The following is a 15,351-nucleotide window of genomic DNA, read 5'->3' on the forward strand; positions in this document are numbered from 1 at the left end:
AAAGCATGTGAAATATAGTGCCATAAGGATTGATCTGTGTAATTTTAGCTAACTTGATCTTGCCTGCACAGTAACTGTCATAATCAATGTTAATCTGTAATTATTCAGCAAGGTAAACTACAATAACACATGAAATGAATGCTAGACAATGTTCAAGATAATGCAAAAAGCTCCATTCATTAGTGTAACGTAACTTGGTTATACAGAAAATATATACACTCTATTATTATAAAACAATAGCACGTCGATATATCAAAATGACAGTTGTGATGGAATCACATCAATACTGAATTGTGTCAACATATTTATAATGTACAGTAAAACAGCTACTGTCATCATCCACCAAATTTAGCTAACAGCTACTGATAAAGCTGGCTAGCTAACACCGACATAGGCTATCGTATAAATGCAGTCAGTGTATCATGCAAAGAAAAGTGGTTACTTCAAACTACAGTCTCGTATAGTCAGACCTATATCCACACTTTGTTTTAGCCCTGTTCCAGCACTGGAGAGTCAAATATAATATACAGTCTCAAAGTTTGTAGTAAAGCAATCATAACTGTGTAATTTTAATTATGCTACCTCATCTGTCAGCATGATGCCGGTGAATCACGTTGTCTCTTTGTACGTTACGTCATTGTTTTGGATGCTCGCTCAATCATGTCCCTATGGAGTGTGTGCACAAGCACAAACAACAGGTAGCTGGCTGCAGTTCACTTAACGGCCACAGGTTATAGAGTTAAAACTATATCTTCAAGTCCCTAAATCTTCATGATGTTTAATTATAGTAGCCATTCAGGGTAACTGTAGGCTATACATTATGCCTTCTGTGCCTCTCTATTAAACTGCCATCCCTAGTCTCATGACAAGTAATTATAACACGTTCATTGACGCAACATGGTGCGACAGCTTGAGGCTATCTACACTGGACGCGTCAACACGAACGTTCTAAACTGTTTATTTGTGTTGTTGGCAGAAGTAGCGCCAGCCAAAATGGAACGGGACATCTGTTTACTGTCGGTGCGACATGACGCACCGCAACAGACGCTTCCAGTGTAGACAGCATCATTGATTGTAATGGGTTTGCTTTTGATGCGATGCGCCGCTCGTGTCCGCTGTAGACAGGGTGTAATAATACAACATGGCCAAATTGGAATATGAAAGAAAAACTCCCTTGTAGGAAATTAAACGAACCAATAAACTATTTATTATTTTTTTAAACTTATTATTAAGTTTAACCCCTTATCCAAACCTAAACTTTACCAAAGAGACTTACCCCTTACTTAAACCTTAAACCTAACCATGATTTTAATAGGAAAATCACTGTCGTGTTCTATTGAAGAAAGAGAGACATTGGGTTTTAAACAAATGTTCTTCCGATTTTTCCTAAATTAACTCTGAACCCAAACCTAAACTCAGGGCTCGAGTTGAGAATATGTTGCCACTGTTTTACAATAGAAATGTTACAGTGAGAGAAATTTCTTAATTTATGTTAACATATCATGTGGAAATTAAACCATAATAAAGACCCGCATACTTATTCAATGGTGCAAACACCTGTTGACTTATCTCTAGCAGGTTCATTGAACAACATCCAATAGAACATTTAGTCTAAAAATGTACACATTTAGAGAAATGTTGAGGAATTCTAATTTATTTACTTAACATTTCTTGAGAAAGAACTGTCATTCACGTCCATTTTCTAGTACATTATAAGATCTGATGTGCTCTAATACTCTCGTATGGTGTGAGTTGCATGCATCCAAAACGGGGAGGCCGCTATTATGATATTTCATCCCAAATATTAGCATTAGAAGTTATTACATTATGAATACAGACCACATGACAGGGTCTTCCGCTACCATGCTGTATTACTATATTATTCTTATTCCCATAAAACATAAAAATAATGTTTTGACTGATGGAACTTGTAGTAAATAAATAAATAATTTTTTTTTTTAAGCAGTCTAGTACATTTTTATGTTTATTATAGAAAAGACGGAGCTGTCACTGCCGCTGTCATTTGCTCCATGCTGCATATTCTATAAATAATCTGCTTTCTGCCTCATTCTATGAATCCACATTAGATCAGTAAAAGCAGCTGTTATAACAACTCAATGATGATTGAAAGTGATATATACAGAGTAGATAATGTGTAATTTATAATGTACGGCAAAGATTCATGGCACAAATTCTATACATGGCCATAATATGAACCAGTTACCCTCTGTTATTGTATTTTATGATGAAAATTAATCTAGGTATGATCATGAAAAAGGTTTTCACTCTCTCTCTCACTCAGTCAGTCGCTCATAGTCACACACGCAACCTTTCTACTCCAATAAACAAACTAGTAACAAAGGGGTGGGATGTTTCTAAGCAGTATGCTGAAACAGTGGCGTAAGAAAGTAGTTATAAACACAAAAAGATTTAGAGATGAAAACCTGAAAATGTTTTGAGTTAACACATATACAAGGTAACACCGTGGAAATTTCTAATATAATTAAGTCACTGGAAATGTCCTAAAATACTAATCATAGCAAAACAAAAAACAAAACAAAAATCAGAGATTCCCCCCTGATTTTTTTTTTTTTTTTTACAAACAGACCACTGCCTAAACCTATAAATAAAGTCTAACTCTTTACCCAATCTCTAAGAACCCATTTACTCCTGGTATTAAAGGAATATTCAAGGTTCAATAAAAGTTAAGCTCAATCAACAGCATAATGTTGATTTATTTTGACTTGCCATGGATTATTTTACCTGTGAAGTTGTTTAAATGGTCACTTTTACTGTCGTTTTATGGTTTTAGGGTTTGTTGACATTACATCATCATGGAAGTTGTAAATTTGGCTATAACAGTACACAGAAAAGGTTAGAAAGCTATCTACTTGTATCAAGTCCGGAATATTCCTTTAAGATAATTTCGAGAGATCAGATCACAAGCAGTCCCCATCAAATAAATGTGTAAACATGGTGCAAAATGTGGTAACCAACTTAGGAGGTAGTCAAAAAGGCATGCGACCAAATTGCATCTGAAGTGTAAACGCTGAACTATCCTGAATGCATCCCAGACAGCAGCAAAGCAACACCCCTCACCTGTCAATCAACCGCTGTACTAAAACAAGAATTTAAACTTTGCAAGTTCCAAGCGGCTTTAAAAAGAAAAATAACCGGCAGATCTGAAAAAATGTGGACAAGCGAAAACACAGAGTATACAACCACAAGAACTTCACAAATCTTCACAAATATCAACATGCAGGGACACAGATGCAATCACACACATCTGAACCTCAGGTTTATACAGGTACTCAACTAAAATTACGGATAATTCTAAAATAACAGAATGTTACGTTTGTGCTTAGATTAAATTTGAACAGCATCTGGGAGACACAGTGTGCCTTTGTTTTCACTTTCTTTAACTTTTATCACTTTTTTGCTGTTTAGTATCATGCAGTAACACACTGACATTGTGAATGTAGTATGTTGTCATTAAACAGAGACACTGCCCTTGAAATCCAGACACAACTGGTCACAGGAGATGCATGTAAGTGACCAGGTGTAAGCACAGATGTGTCTCGCCAGACCACATGTGTTCACATCACACGAGATGCATCTTAATACCAGGTGTAAATGGGGTCTGAATCTAATCAAGATTTTAATACAAAACTGTTGTACAACAGAAACACAAAAACATTGGTGTTTGGAACAAGATGAGGGAAAAGCATTACAGGTTATTCACATAGATCTGCCATTTGTATTGGATAAATATGGAATGAGCAAAAAAAAAAAAAACAACATTTTTACAGACATTTCCTTTCTTAAAAATAAGCTGTTGGATAGGAGGCAAACTAAAATTTGATGCCTGTATTGTATTGATTTGAAATTCTGTTTGTTGATTGGTTTGTCTTTATGGGAATAAAAGTTGTACCTTATTGTACAAACCAAGTCGTACAAAATCTTATGATTTCGCATTCTCAGGATACTACGTTGGAAATCGCTAAGTCAGAAAGTTTTTAAACTACAATTTTAACATTTTCTAAAGAGAATGCGAGTGCCACTTGCCCATGCAAAAGTCGTCGCCACGATGCAAGAATGTTATGCGTCGTTGTCAGGAAGTTTTTAAGCACTTGCTCATTTATTTAGCACATTACTATGAGGTTGCTAGGGTGTTGCTGGTGTGTTCTCTGTGGTTGCTAGGTGAGTGTTTTTTTGTCTATCAAGTTAAAAGAGCCCACCCCCAAGTCTCTTTAATATTCTGGTATGGCTCGAGTCCCTCTTTGAATGCAAGTCATAGGATTTTTTTTCCCATTTTAGCCACTGCTGGGTGAAAATCAAAGTCTGATCACACAGAAAAGAAATAGCACACCTCTCCTCAACAAGCCACATAATTTGAGGAACAATTCATGTCTGTAGCCTTGTGACAAGAGGGGGCCCAGTTAGGTTCTCTATAGCATTAGCCATAAAAATGTTGCCCTGGGCCCCGTGAATTTAAGCAACAGCCCTGAGTATAAGCATTAATTATGCTTGACTTGGTATCACTTTAGTATGAAGTATGCTAGTGCGATTTCTGAACACAGTGGGCATGAAAGCTTCTAAGCTGCAATGAAAATGTCAGAAAAATTGCACAAAGACTTTATAGCAGGTAACTTATAAAGATACATGTGTGAAAAGCATCTTTGAAAAGCATTTCTTTGAACAGCATATTCAAAGAATTGATTGGCTCATGGCATTGTGGGCTGACTGATAGCTCTGGATATGTACAAGGCTTATCATTTACACACAATGAGAAGAGAAGTGGAGATATCTGTACCAAGCCTCTGATCTATTCAGACCCGGCTGTACCAGCCCGACATGACAGCACTGCTTCTGTCTAGAGACATTCACAACTGAAGGAGATCTTTTGTAACTTTGTGTCAGACTGCCTTTGTAATAACATCATCTACTGGAACAAAAGTGGTGTTTTCTTTGTAATTCACTTTTTGAAACATCACAAAATTCCATAAAAAGTAAGTTCTTACCATTGCTGATGGAGTTGACATAGTATCTCCGCCCTTGCGGTGACATGTAGCACTTCCAGTCTCTGGGCAGTGGCTCATCAATTGGTGACATTGAAGATAATTTCTACAACGCAAGGAAACACAATTTTGTTTTATTACAGCATTAAATTTTTAGACACTATAGGGGGGTGGTTGATTTGGAAAATATATGCTTACTGCTAAACAGGGACTAAAAACCGAAAACCGGAAATGAATGAAATCTTTAGCAGAATGTAACCGAAAACCAGAACAAAGTGATTTTCAATTGTTCCGGAATGAAAACGTTATTTTTAAAAGCTGGTAACTGCTTATAACCAGTTCATTTTGTTCCGATAATTTTTTCATGACACCAAAGGCCAAAGTGTTTATCACAGTAAATTTTTGGACCACACCACTTCATGTTACCCAAAAAAACAAAAAATGTGCTCTGATCCTGAGGGAAACTGATGCATCACACATTTCTTTGCCTAATTGCCCGTTGTGGATGTCGCATTCTCTGAATGAAGACCTTTTTAACAACTATAATTACTACATACAGTATACATGCACAGTTAATCCAGATACAAGGAAAACATTATTAGAGGTATAATGTACATTTCTCAGTCTTCACTTTATTATGATGCATTAATACAGATTTCATGCTGCTGTGTTTTGACTCAGAAGCAGATCTGTAAATAAACTTATACTTAACTGTTAATTAACTGCTTGTCATGATTTCTATGTCGATCAATCCAGCACAGAGGAAAAATGTTTTCTTTATTTTGGTGAGGCAAGTGGCTTATTTTAGGCTTGTTTTTCTAGACCAGGTCACTTGATTCTCTTGCGAGATTTGGCAACACTGCAATTGGTCATTTACCCACCTCTTAGCTGAGACTGCGGAACTTCTGAACCGGAATAAAAAAACACAGATTTTGCGGGGGCCTGGGTAGCTCAGCGAGTAAACACGCTGACTACCACACCTGGAGTCGTGAGTTCGAATCCAGGGTGTGCTGAGTGACTCCAGCTAGGTCTCCTAAGCAGCCAAATTGGCCTGGTTGCTAGGGAGGGTAGAGTCACATGGGGTAACCTCCTCGTGGTCGCTATAATGTGTGGTTCTCGCTCTCGGTGGGGCGTGTGGTGAGTTGTGCGTGGATGCCTTGGAAAGTAGCGTGAAGACTATTATGTCTCCTCAGTAACACACTCAACAAGCCTACTACGTCTCCACGGTAACACACTCAACAAGCCACATGATAAAATGCGCAGATTGACTGTCTCAGACACAGAGGCACCTGAGATTAGTCCTCCACCACCCGGATTGAGGTGAGTTACCACGCCACCATGAGGACTTAGAGCGCATTGGGAATTGGGCATTCCAAATTGGGGAGAAAATAAAAAAAATATATAAAAAATACAGATTTTGCTCAGAATGAACCAAAATGAAAAACATTTAGTTTTTAGTCCCTGCTGCTAAAACACACAGTCACTCTCTTTCCATTGACACACTTTCTCAAAATATTTTTTACTCGAATACAGTGGCCTCAAATAACCATCTGTGTATTTCATCTGTGGACATGTTCACTAAGTTTGACAACCAGAAAGTGTTCAAATACTTTCATATTCTTCATTTTGAACAGTGCATCTATTGTTTTATTATTTGAACCCACTTGTTGCTTGAAAAGTGTGCTTGTGCTAACTTTCTTGAAAATAAATGCCACACAGTTTGATATTTTGTTTTGTTAATGCAATGACAGTGCAAGTTAAGAAGTCATTATTGAATCTGGCATGTTTTGCTTTGGGATCTGCCCATCCTCTTACATTATGTGTTTAACTTGAGCAGTTGGAAATATTTCTCCAGAGCTTAGATCATAAAGGTTTTCCCACTCGTAATTTCATCCAGTTGAGAATGCTGGAAATGTGTGGGAAGGATGACATGCCAGAAGTAAATGTAGTCTCCATTTCAAATCAAACATGATATTAGAAGACGTTCAAATGCTCAGCTGCAATCTGAGAACTGGCTCTTTGTATGGACTAAACAACTACATTTAGCATGAATGACTTATGATTATTCATAATTATATAGGCCTTGCTGTACTGGATTTCATTTTGATACAAAAATAACCTCTGTAAATACATAATCCACCCATTTCCAAATGTATATTTTGAGAATTAACATAAAATTTATGTATCTAAAAACTCTGCACTGGGATACATGTTTCTTACAAATCAAGTAATAACAGAAAATAACAAATGTGGATTTTGGAATGTCCCCTAATATCATTTTATTTACATGTTCTTTAAATGGTTTACAGGAGACATTAGGGAAACACAAGACTGTAGTTCTCTCTCAAATTGCACTTATGCCTTGGGAAAGATTTTTGCCATTTAAGCAACGATTGAGAAAAATCTCCTGTGTTTTTGTGGAAAAGAGCCTCTAACTCTATAAATTGACTGGTAAAGTGGAAATGGAACACTGAAGTTACTGAGGTCGAATTAAAATCATTTGATTTTTTGCATGATCTTTCCCTTTAAACCCAAGAATTTGGTGAAGGGAGTCAATGTGCCTGCATGTCCATATGTAAGATTAAATAATGCATAGTTCCAGATGGTTAACCTTATAAATCCTGAATGCCTCATGAGGCTCCAAATTTGCCCCTGGCTACCTACATATGTTAACAACAGACTGTCTGTGCCTCCCAGAACCTCATGAATCCTGATCATAAACTGCCAGTCAATGACATTCATGATATCCAACCAGTAAATATGGTGCCAGTGTTCTTTAGCACCTTGCTTATGCTTCCAATTCTTAAACTTAAACATGTTTTGAATCCCTAGAGAATGTCATAAGTAGTTTTATTGGCATGTATTTTCTATCACAGGTGAAGCAATCAAGGCAAAACAAGTATGAAATGAATATAAGGCCTCAAATTCTTCTGGTCTACCCCTTAAAGTTTATGTAGAGGTCAAGAACAATGTTGTTTATCTATCTGTATGAGGTAGTCCACCCTCCCCCCCCCAAAAAAAATAAATAAATAAATAAATAATTATGTGCCTCTTTTGTGTAAAATCCATGGCACAGTCACATATGGCATCCTCAATTCTCAGACATTTGGAATACATTTAGTCTGATTTAAGAGCTGGTGTGTAATTTTCAATGGTATATATCAACAAACAGTTTTGGGGTTTGTACTGTATGTTGTGGTAGTTTTACACTATCAATATGGCTACATTCTGCAAGACACACTGATTTTAATTGGAGCATACGTGTATTTTTTTTTAAGCATTTTACAGTCAATTCCATTACTATAATGCTGAATAGTATATAAATGAATAATTAGTTCACTTAAAATGTCCTAAAGAAAATCTGTTGTCAGCTCTTAAGCTAGACATGATTATGAGTCACTGTGACATCACCAGTCCAGAATTGCATGTTTGAAACCAAACATCCAGTGTTTCAAAAGAGGAATACAGTAAAGTCATTTTGAGTAAAGAGCAGATCTTCCTCATGCCTGTGTGAGTCAGTCTTTCTTAATCCTGAAAAAAGTGACCAGTCCACGTGTGAACTCTACCAGTACATGTAAATGTGTGACTGGCAAGGGTCAAGGAAAAGAGTGTTGGCTGAATCTTGAGCACTTTAGGACCTAATCACTGAGTTCAGTCCATTATTGACATTGACATAATATACAAGCCTGATCTCATGAAATTTGTGTGACAATGGCAACATTTTTGCAAACCAAAATTATGTGCTTCATTACACGTTTGGCTGCAGTTTCCCAGTGAAATGTCCAGCGGGGGGCACCAAAAGCGAGTGAAATTATGTTGTAATCAGACAAGGTTTTTAAGATGAATATTAGATGGATGTTTTAATGAGTAAAACGTACCTCTATAACCTAAAACTTTAACCTAAACCTAACCAATAGTGTTCAAAAAGATAAATGAGAGGTGAACAAAACAAACATCCTTAATCTTAACCAACACCTAAACCTACCTGATTTTTTTAAAAATTCAAATTCAGCATTAAAAGCACATTTACTGAAGCAACCACGTCATAAACAGCCATAGTACTCATTACTTGTGTGAAAGTGAATTAAAAGCACAGTTGTTGTTCTAGTGTTCATTTCACCAGGAAACTGCACCAAAACGTAGAAAGTGGCACGTAAAACTTAGTTTGCAAAAATGTAGTTATAGTAACGTTCATTCTATGAATCTAGGTTGCAGCATAGAATTACCAGTAGTTATCACTCTAATTATGTCATGGAGCAGTTCAAATAATAACAAGAATAATAGTAAACACTTAGTAAGAAATCATTCATCAAGTATTCGCTCTATTTGGCAAAAAAAGTATAGGAAGCTACCCTGAATCATACACAGAAAATATTAAATTTGATAATGCTTTCAGATGTAAATAAGAGTGTAAAGTAGTACACTCAGCTCTGTTTGGTTCAATTAACCACGTTTAAATCCATTCTGCAGAATTCCACAAATTTCCCCCGATTTTCTCAGCACAGAAAATAAAAAATAAAAAGTCTGGGCTTGCTAGTACAGTGTCTTTAAGCCAAAGTTTTATTTTTCCTATTATACACTGTCAGCAGTATAAGCCCTTCAGGAGCAAATAAAGGGAAGTGTCTGTTTCCTATTTTTTTGCATGTTTATTCAATCACTTTCACACTTATTAACAACCTCTTCTGACAGGGTGATGATTTTATTCTGGACATTTCCATTTCAACACCTCTCTCAAATTCTGTGGCCTTGACAATGTCCGTTACCTACCTGTTGCATGTTATGTTAGGCTTATCTATGCTTGTTTTTTTTTGTTTTTTGTATTTTTTGTGATTAAAATGTTTTTATTGATTCATATATTAAACAAAGAAGAACAAAACATATACAAACAGAATCAATACTTCACCCCCCCACTTCCAATTCCCCACCCCGGCCCCCAACAACACCCCAGTGGTCACACATGATTATAGACACACAAAAAATAAAAAACAAAAACGAAACAGAAAAAAAAATATAATAATCACACACATTAACCCCATTTCCCCACAAACAAGTCCAAATTCCCCAGTCTTCTAGATGACCCTTCCTCAAAAGCCGCCACCCTCCCCATCTCCGAGCACCACCGCTGAAATGGGGGCGCTCCAGCCGACTTCCATCCCCTTAAAACTATTTGTCTGGCGATCATGACGCTGGTTAGGACCCAACTCTTTATGTGCCTATTCTCCACATCGATGACCGCCTCATCGCCCAAAACACAGAGTCTGGGGCAAAAAGAAATTTGAGTGCCCAATAAATCACATATAAAACTCTCAACTTTCAACCAAAACTCTTGGATCTTAACACACCCCCAAAAGACATGGGTTGTGTCTCCATCTTCTGATTGACATCGCCAGCAGGTGGGTGTGTCTTTAAGACCAAGCCTATATAATCTAGAGGGGGTCCAATAGAATCGATGTAAAACCTTGAATTGCATAAGGTGCACCATTGCATCTCTAGATGTAGACTTGATGTTTTTTTAAATCCTAGCCCACACTCCCTCCTCCAATACCAAGTGTAAATCTTTCTCCCATAATCTTTTGATAGAAGTTAAAGCTCCGTCCCCCAGACTCTGAATTAGCAGGGAGTAATACACTGATGCCTCATGGCCTTTTCCAAAAGCAGTAATCACCTCTCCCAGAGTATCTGCTGCTCTAGTGGGGTGTATGCTACTCCCACAAATAGTACAGAGCAGGTGGCACAGCTGTAAATACCAAAATAATTAAGATCTGGGAATCCTAAAATGTTGAACCAAATTTTCAAAAGATCTCAACACTCCACTCTCATATAGGTCACCGAGTGAAGTAACCCCCCAGAGTAATGTCATAATGTCAACTTTTCGTTTTTAGTCCCTGAAAGCAACACATTGTGTCAAGTAAAATATTTTACACATACTCGCTAATTATTACCACAAGACCCATGACTCAAGTTTGAGGCAATGGAGACTGAGACGGAACAGTGTCGAATCCAGGCTCAAACAAACTAGGCAAAGAAGTAAAAACACTGAGTAAACATGCAAGTGGATGACTAAATGGTTTCATTTACTGGATTTTGTTTTGGTTTCTCCAGATGTCAAACTTAGAGTCTCATTCCAAAGCGTCTAACTCCCACAGATTGTAATGCAAACAATAGTTATCACTGTGGGTTTAGCTTGAACTTGTTCTGATAACAAGGACTGTTTTGTATAGCTAGTCTCTGTATTTCACCTTAAACTGGACTGGTTAGCATCTTTCTTTTTTGGCCTTTTTGCCAGAATGAATGTCTGACAAAAGTGCAAGCTATTGTCTTCTTACAACTGGACAAAGTTCACTCATTGTTCAAATACCTTCTCCCATCCTAGCATACTATGCCGAGACAACTATAAGTAAGTCTTTTATGGTTAATTTCCCCTATCAAACCTATTAAAATTTTGTTCTAGAATCTTGACCAGCTAATTGGCGGAGTTTAGAGAGGGACTATCTTTTTGTCCAACCACTGGAAGCTGGGGGAGTGTTTGAGAAACCTGTTTGAATAAAATCGTTATTTTTGCAATTATATTTGGTGATGGTAGTGGCACCGAAATTAAACATTTTAATTATTAATAACGTGTTTAAAATAGTACATTCACAAACTTGTAAAAAAACTAGACAATTATTAACAACTGAATTCATAGACAATGAGCTTCAATTAACCTTTCTGTTCCTCTGTGAATGGGGCCAGTCAAAGGCTCTATGCTTTCAGTCTGTCAATCATTCTGCAATCTCGTTTCACTCTCAAAATCTCAAAACATTAATTTCCAGACAGATGCTAGTACCCACTAAGCATTGTGACTCAAAGAGCCCTGTTTGTCATTTTCAGTTTTCATAGCCAACAGGAAATTTCCTGTGCTTGTGTCAGATTATTTAAATATGCAATTATGGCTCATCTGACTAATAAGTTTAAACTCAGTTTTTCACAATTCCTTACATTTAATAGTAGAAAACATTCCCTGTCTTAAGGACAGTTAAGATCACTACATTATTTGAAGAATGTGAAATGTCAGAATAATAGCAGAGAGAAAGATTATTTCAGCTTTTATTCCTTTCATCACATTCCCTGTGGGTCAGAAGTTTACATACACTTTGTTAGTATTTGGTAGCATTGCTTTAAATTATTTAACTTGGGTCAAATGTTTTGGGTAGCCTTCCACATGCTTCTCACAATAAGGTTGCTGGAATTTTGGCCTATTCCTCCAGACAGAACTGGTGTAACTGAGTCAGGTTTATAGGCCTCCTTGCTCGCACATGCTTTTTCAGTTCTACCCACACATTTTCAGATTGAGCTCAGGGCTTTGTGATGGCCACTCCAGTACCTTGACTTTGTTGTCCTTAAGCCATTTTGCCACAACTTTGAAGGTATGCTTGGGGTCATTGTCCATTTGGAAGACCCATTTGCAACGAGCTTTAACTTCCTGACTGATATCTTGAGATGTTGCTTCAATATATCCACATAATTTTCCATCCTCGTGATGCTTTTTGGTGAAGTCTCTCCTGCAGCAAAACACCCCACAACAGGATGCTGCCACCCCATGCTTCACGGTTGGGATGGTGATCTTTGGCTTGCAAACCTCACTCTTCTTCCTCCAAACATAACGATGGTTATTATGGCCAAACAGTTATATTTTTGTTTCTTTAGACCAGAGGACATTTCTCCAAAAAGTAAGATCTTTGTCCCCATGTGCACTTGCAAACTGTAGACTGGCTTTTTTATGGCAGTTTTGGAGCAGTGGCTTCTTTGCTGAGCAGCCTTTCAGGTTATGTTGATATAGGACTCGTTTTACTGTGGATATAGACTCTTGTCTACCTATCCTCCAGCATCTTCACAAGGTCCTTTGCTGTTGTTCTGGGATTGATTTGCACTTTTCACACCATACTACGTTCATCTCTAGGAGGCAGAATGCGTCTCCTTCCTGAGCGGTATGGCTTTGTGGTCCCATGGTGTTTATGCTTGCATACTATTGTTTGTACAGATGAACTTGGTACCTTCAGGCATTTTGAAATTGCTCCCAAGGATGAACCAGACTTGTGGAGGACCAAAAATTTTTTTTCTGAGGTCTTGACTGATTTCTTTTGATTGTCCCATGATGTCAAGAAAAGAGGCACTGAGTTTGAAGGTAGGCCTTAAAATACATCCACAGGTACACCTCCAATTGACTCCAATTAGTCAATTAAAAGTGAAACAATCTGTCTGTAAAAAATGGTTGAAAAAATTATTTGTGTCATGCAAGTAGATGTCCTAAACGACTGCCAAACCTATAGTTTGCTAATATGAAATCTGTGGAGTGGTTGAAAAAAATAATTTTAATGACTTCAACCTAAGTGTATGTAAACTTCTGATTTCAACTGTACATTGATCACTGATTGGCTGGAATGCGTGCAGTTCAAACCGTTGAATGCACAGGTAGTTCTGGTCAGTTCTAACCACCATTTGATATTAATGCACTGTTTGTAACCCTAGCAGCATAACATTACAGAGCAAGCAGAGTGAGTTATAGTAACCGAAAACATTTCCTAACCACTTTCATCAGCATAGCTAATATAATGGAATTCAGTTTTGCACGGAGGGTGAGAGAAGGAAATCAGGACCTATTAAATGCATCTTTCGGTGTCCGGCAAGGCGATGCAAGACGATTTAAATGGTAATGTGTTGTGTATGTTATGTGCTGAAGTGCCGCCTAGCCACTAGAGGCTTTTTTCTGGGTTTGTTTTTCATGTCATATTTTCCACTCAGGTATTTTGGTGTTAATGTGTTGGTCTGCTGTGAACTTTGACAATGTATGTGGTACTGTATGTAATGCTTGCTGTCACTGCTGTTATAGGCTCCATGCAATGGCATTTTAATGGCACTTTTCAGATTGTACACTGCAGTAAAAAAACATTATTTGTTATATAAAGGTTATTTGATGTTGTGTTTGTTCATTTCTTTATGTTACTTACACACATAATACTTATTTTTATAAGGTCATATTTTAATTTTGGTATTCCTTTAATTCTATCAATTTACCCATGACCTGGCCTGGGTCTACAGAGGGAAATAATTTGTTTTAGCTAACTCTTAAATAGTTGCTGAGATATACATGAATGTGTACTGCCCCTGTTACAGTCTTGAATGTACAATGTACTGTATGTGAATCTGTATGTGAACTAACCAAGCTCATTTTATGTTAAATATCTCCAGTGTTGGGCTGTAATGGAATACTTGTAATGGCCTTACATATTCAGGATACAAAAATTAAGTAACTGTATTTAGCCCCCATTGTGTTTTCAAGCACCTGTATTCAGAATACAGTTACTTTATGATTCCGTTTACACCTCGAATTAAGATGTGTTTCGGGTGATACGATCACATGTGGTCAGTGATAAATACAGGTGTAAAGGGGGTCCGAAACGTTTTGTGATCAGATTACAAAAACCACAAACGAAGGTAGTCAAAAACATGTGACCACATCGCATTTGAGGTGTAAACGCTAATCCGTCCTGATGCATCCCAGACAGCAGCGAATCGCCAACCCTCACCTGTTAATAAACCGCTGTGTTAAAACAAGAGTTTTAACTTTGCCGGCTATGTGTGGCTTTAAAAGGAAATAATACTCAGAACGAAACATTTGAAAAAGCAGATACATATAAAAGCACGGGAACTTCAGGGATCTTCTTCAGTGTGTCTGATATCAACATACAGGGACACAGATGAGAAGTGCACACATTTGAAGCTCCACTAACACAGGTAATCCACTAAAATAACGGATAGTACTGCTCTAAATGTTGCGCTTGTGCTTAGATTAAATTTCAACTGCATTTTTCGATGTTTAATATCATGCAGTAACACACTGACAAAATGATTTATGTATGTTGTCATGAAACAGAGACCCTCCCCTTGAAATCCAAACACAAGTGGTCACAGGAGAAGCATTTAAGTGACCAGGTATAAAAAGCGATGTGTCTCACTTGACCACATGTGATTGGATCACCCGAGAATACTTTAGAATACTTTTCTCATAATGACCACAAAATAAGGCAGAAAAAAAAAATCTTGTCAATCAAGTAAGAAACTTTTTTTTTTTTTTCAGAACAGTTTTTCTGAACAGCACAGAAGTGCGCACTTGCACTCTCTTCCCCAGAGCAGCTGCGATTCCAGGATTGAATATCTGGCAACCGCAAAGGAAATTTGTTGTCTTAATCAGCACGCTGTCAGCTGTGCACCAGAATCAATACAGTCAATACATTTGAGCGCATGATACATTGTTTCCCGTGACTGTAATTGCTGTGTAAATATGTTTATTTGA

The 15,351-nt window shown here is 37.3% G+C and overlaps 1 protein-coding gene across 4 annotated transcripts in view; it reads right to left on the reverse strand.

The window, feature by feature from the left end:
* The window catches only part of LOC127423267 (growth arrest-specific protein 7-like), a 54,584-nt gene that overhangs the window by 36,409 nt on the left and 2,824 nt on the right, over positions 1-15,351 (reverse strand). For all 4 annotated transcript variants that reach the window (XR_007894291.1, XR_007894293.1, XR_007894292.1 and 1 more), the window contains exon 2: positions 5,022-5,124. Coding sequence is in view for 1 of the 4 variants with exons in the window: in XM_051667424.1 (XP_051523384.1) it covers positions 5,022-5,124 (103 nt within the window). In the remaining 3 variants the exon portion in view is untranslated. The remainder of the gene's footprint in view (positions 1-5,021; positions 5,125-15,351) is intronic.

This window comes from Myxocyprinus asiaticus, chromosome 32 (genome assembly GCF_019703515.2).
Source record: "Myxocyprinus asiaticus isolate MX2 ecotype Aquarium Trade chromosome 32, UBuf_Myxa_2, whole genome shotgun sequence".
NCBI classification, from domain to species: domain Eukaryota; kingdom Metazoa; phylum Chordata; class Actinopteri; order Cypriniformes; family Catostomidae; genus Myxocyprinus; species Myxocyprinus asiaticus.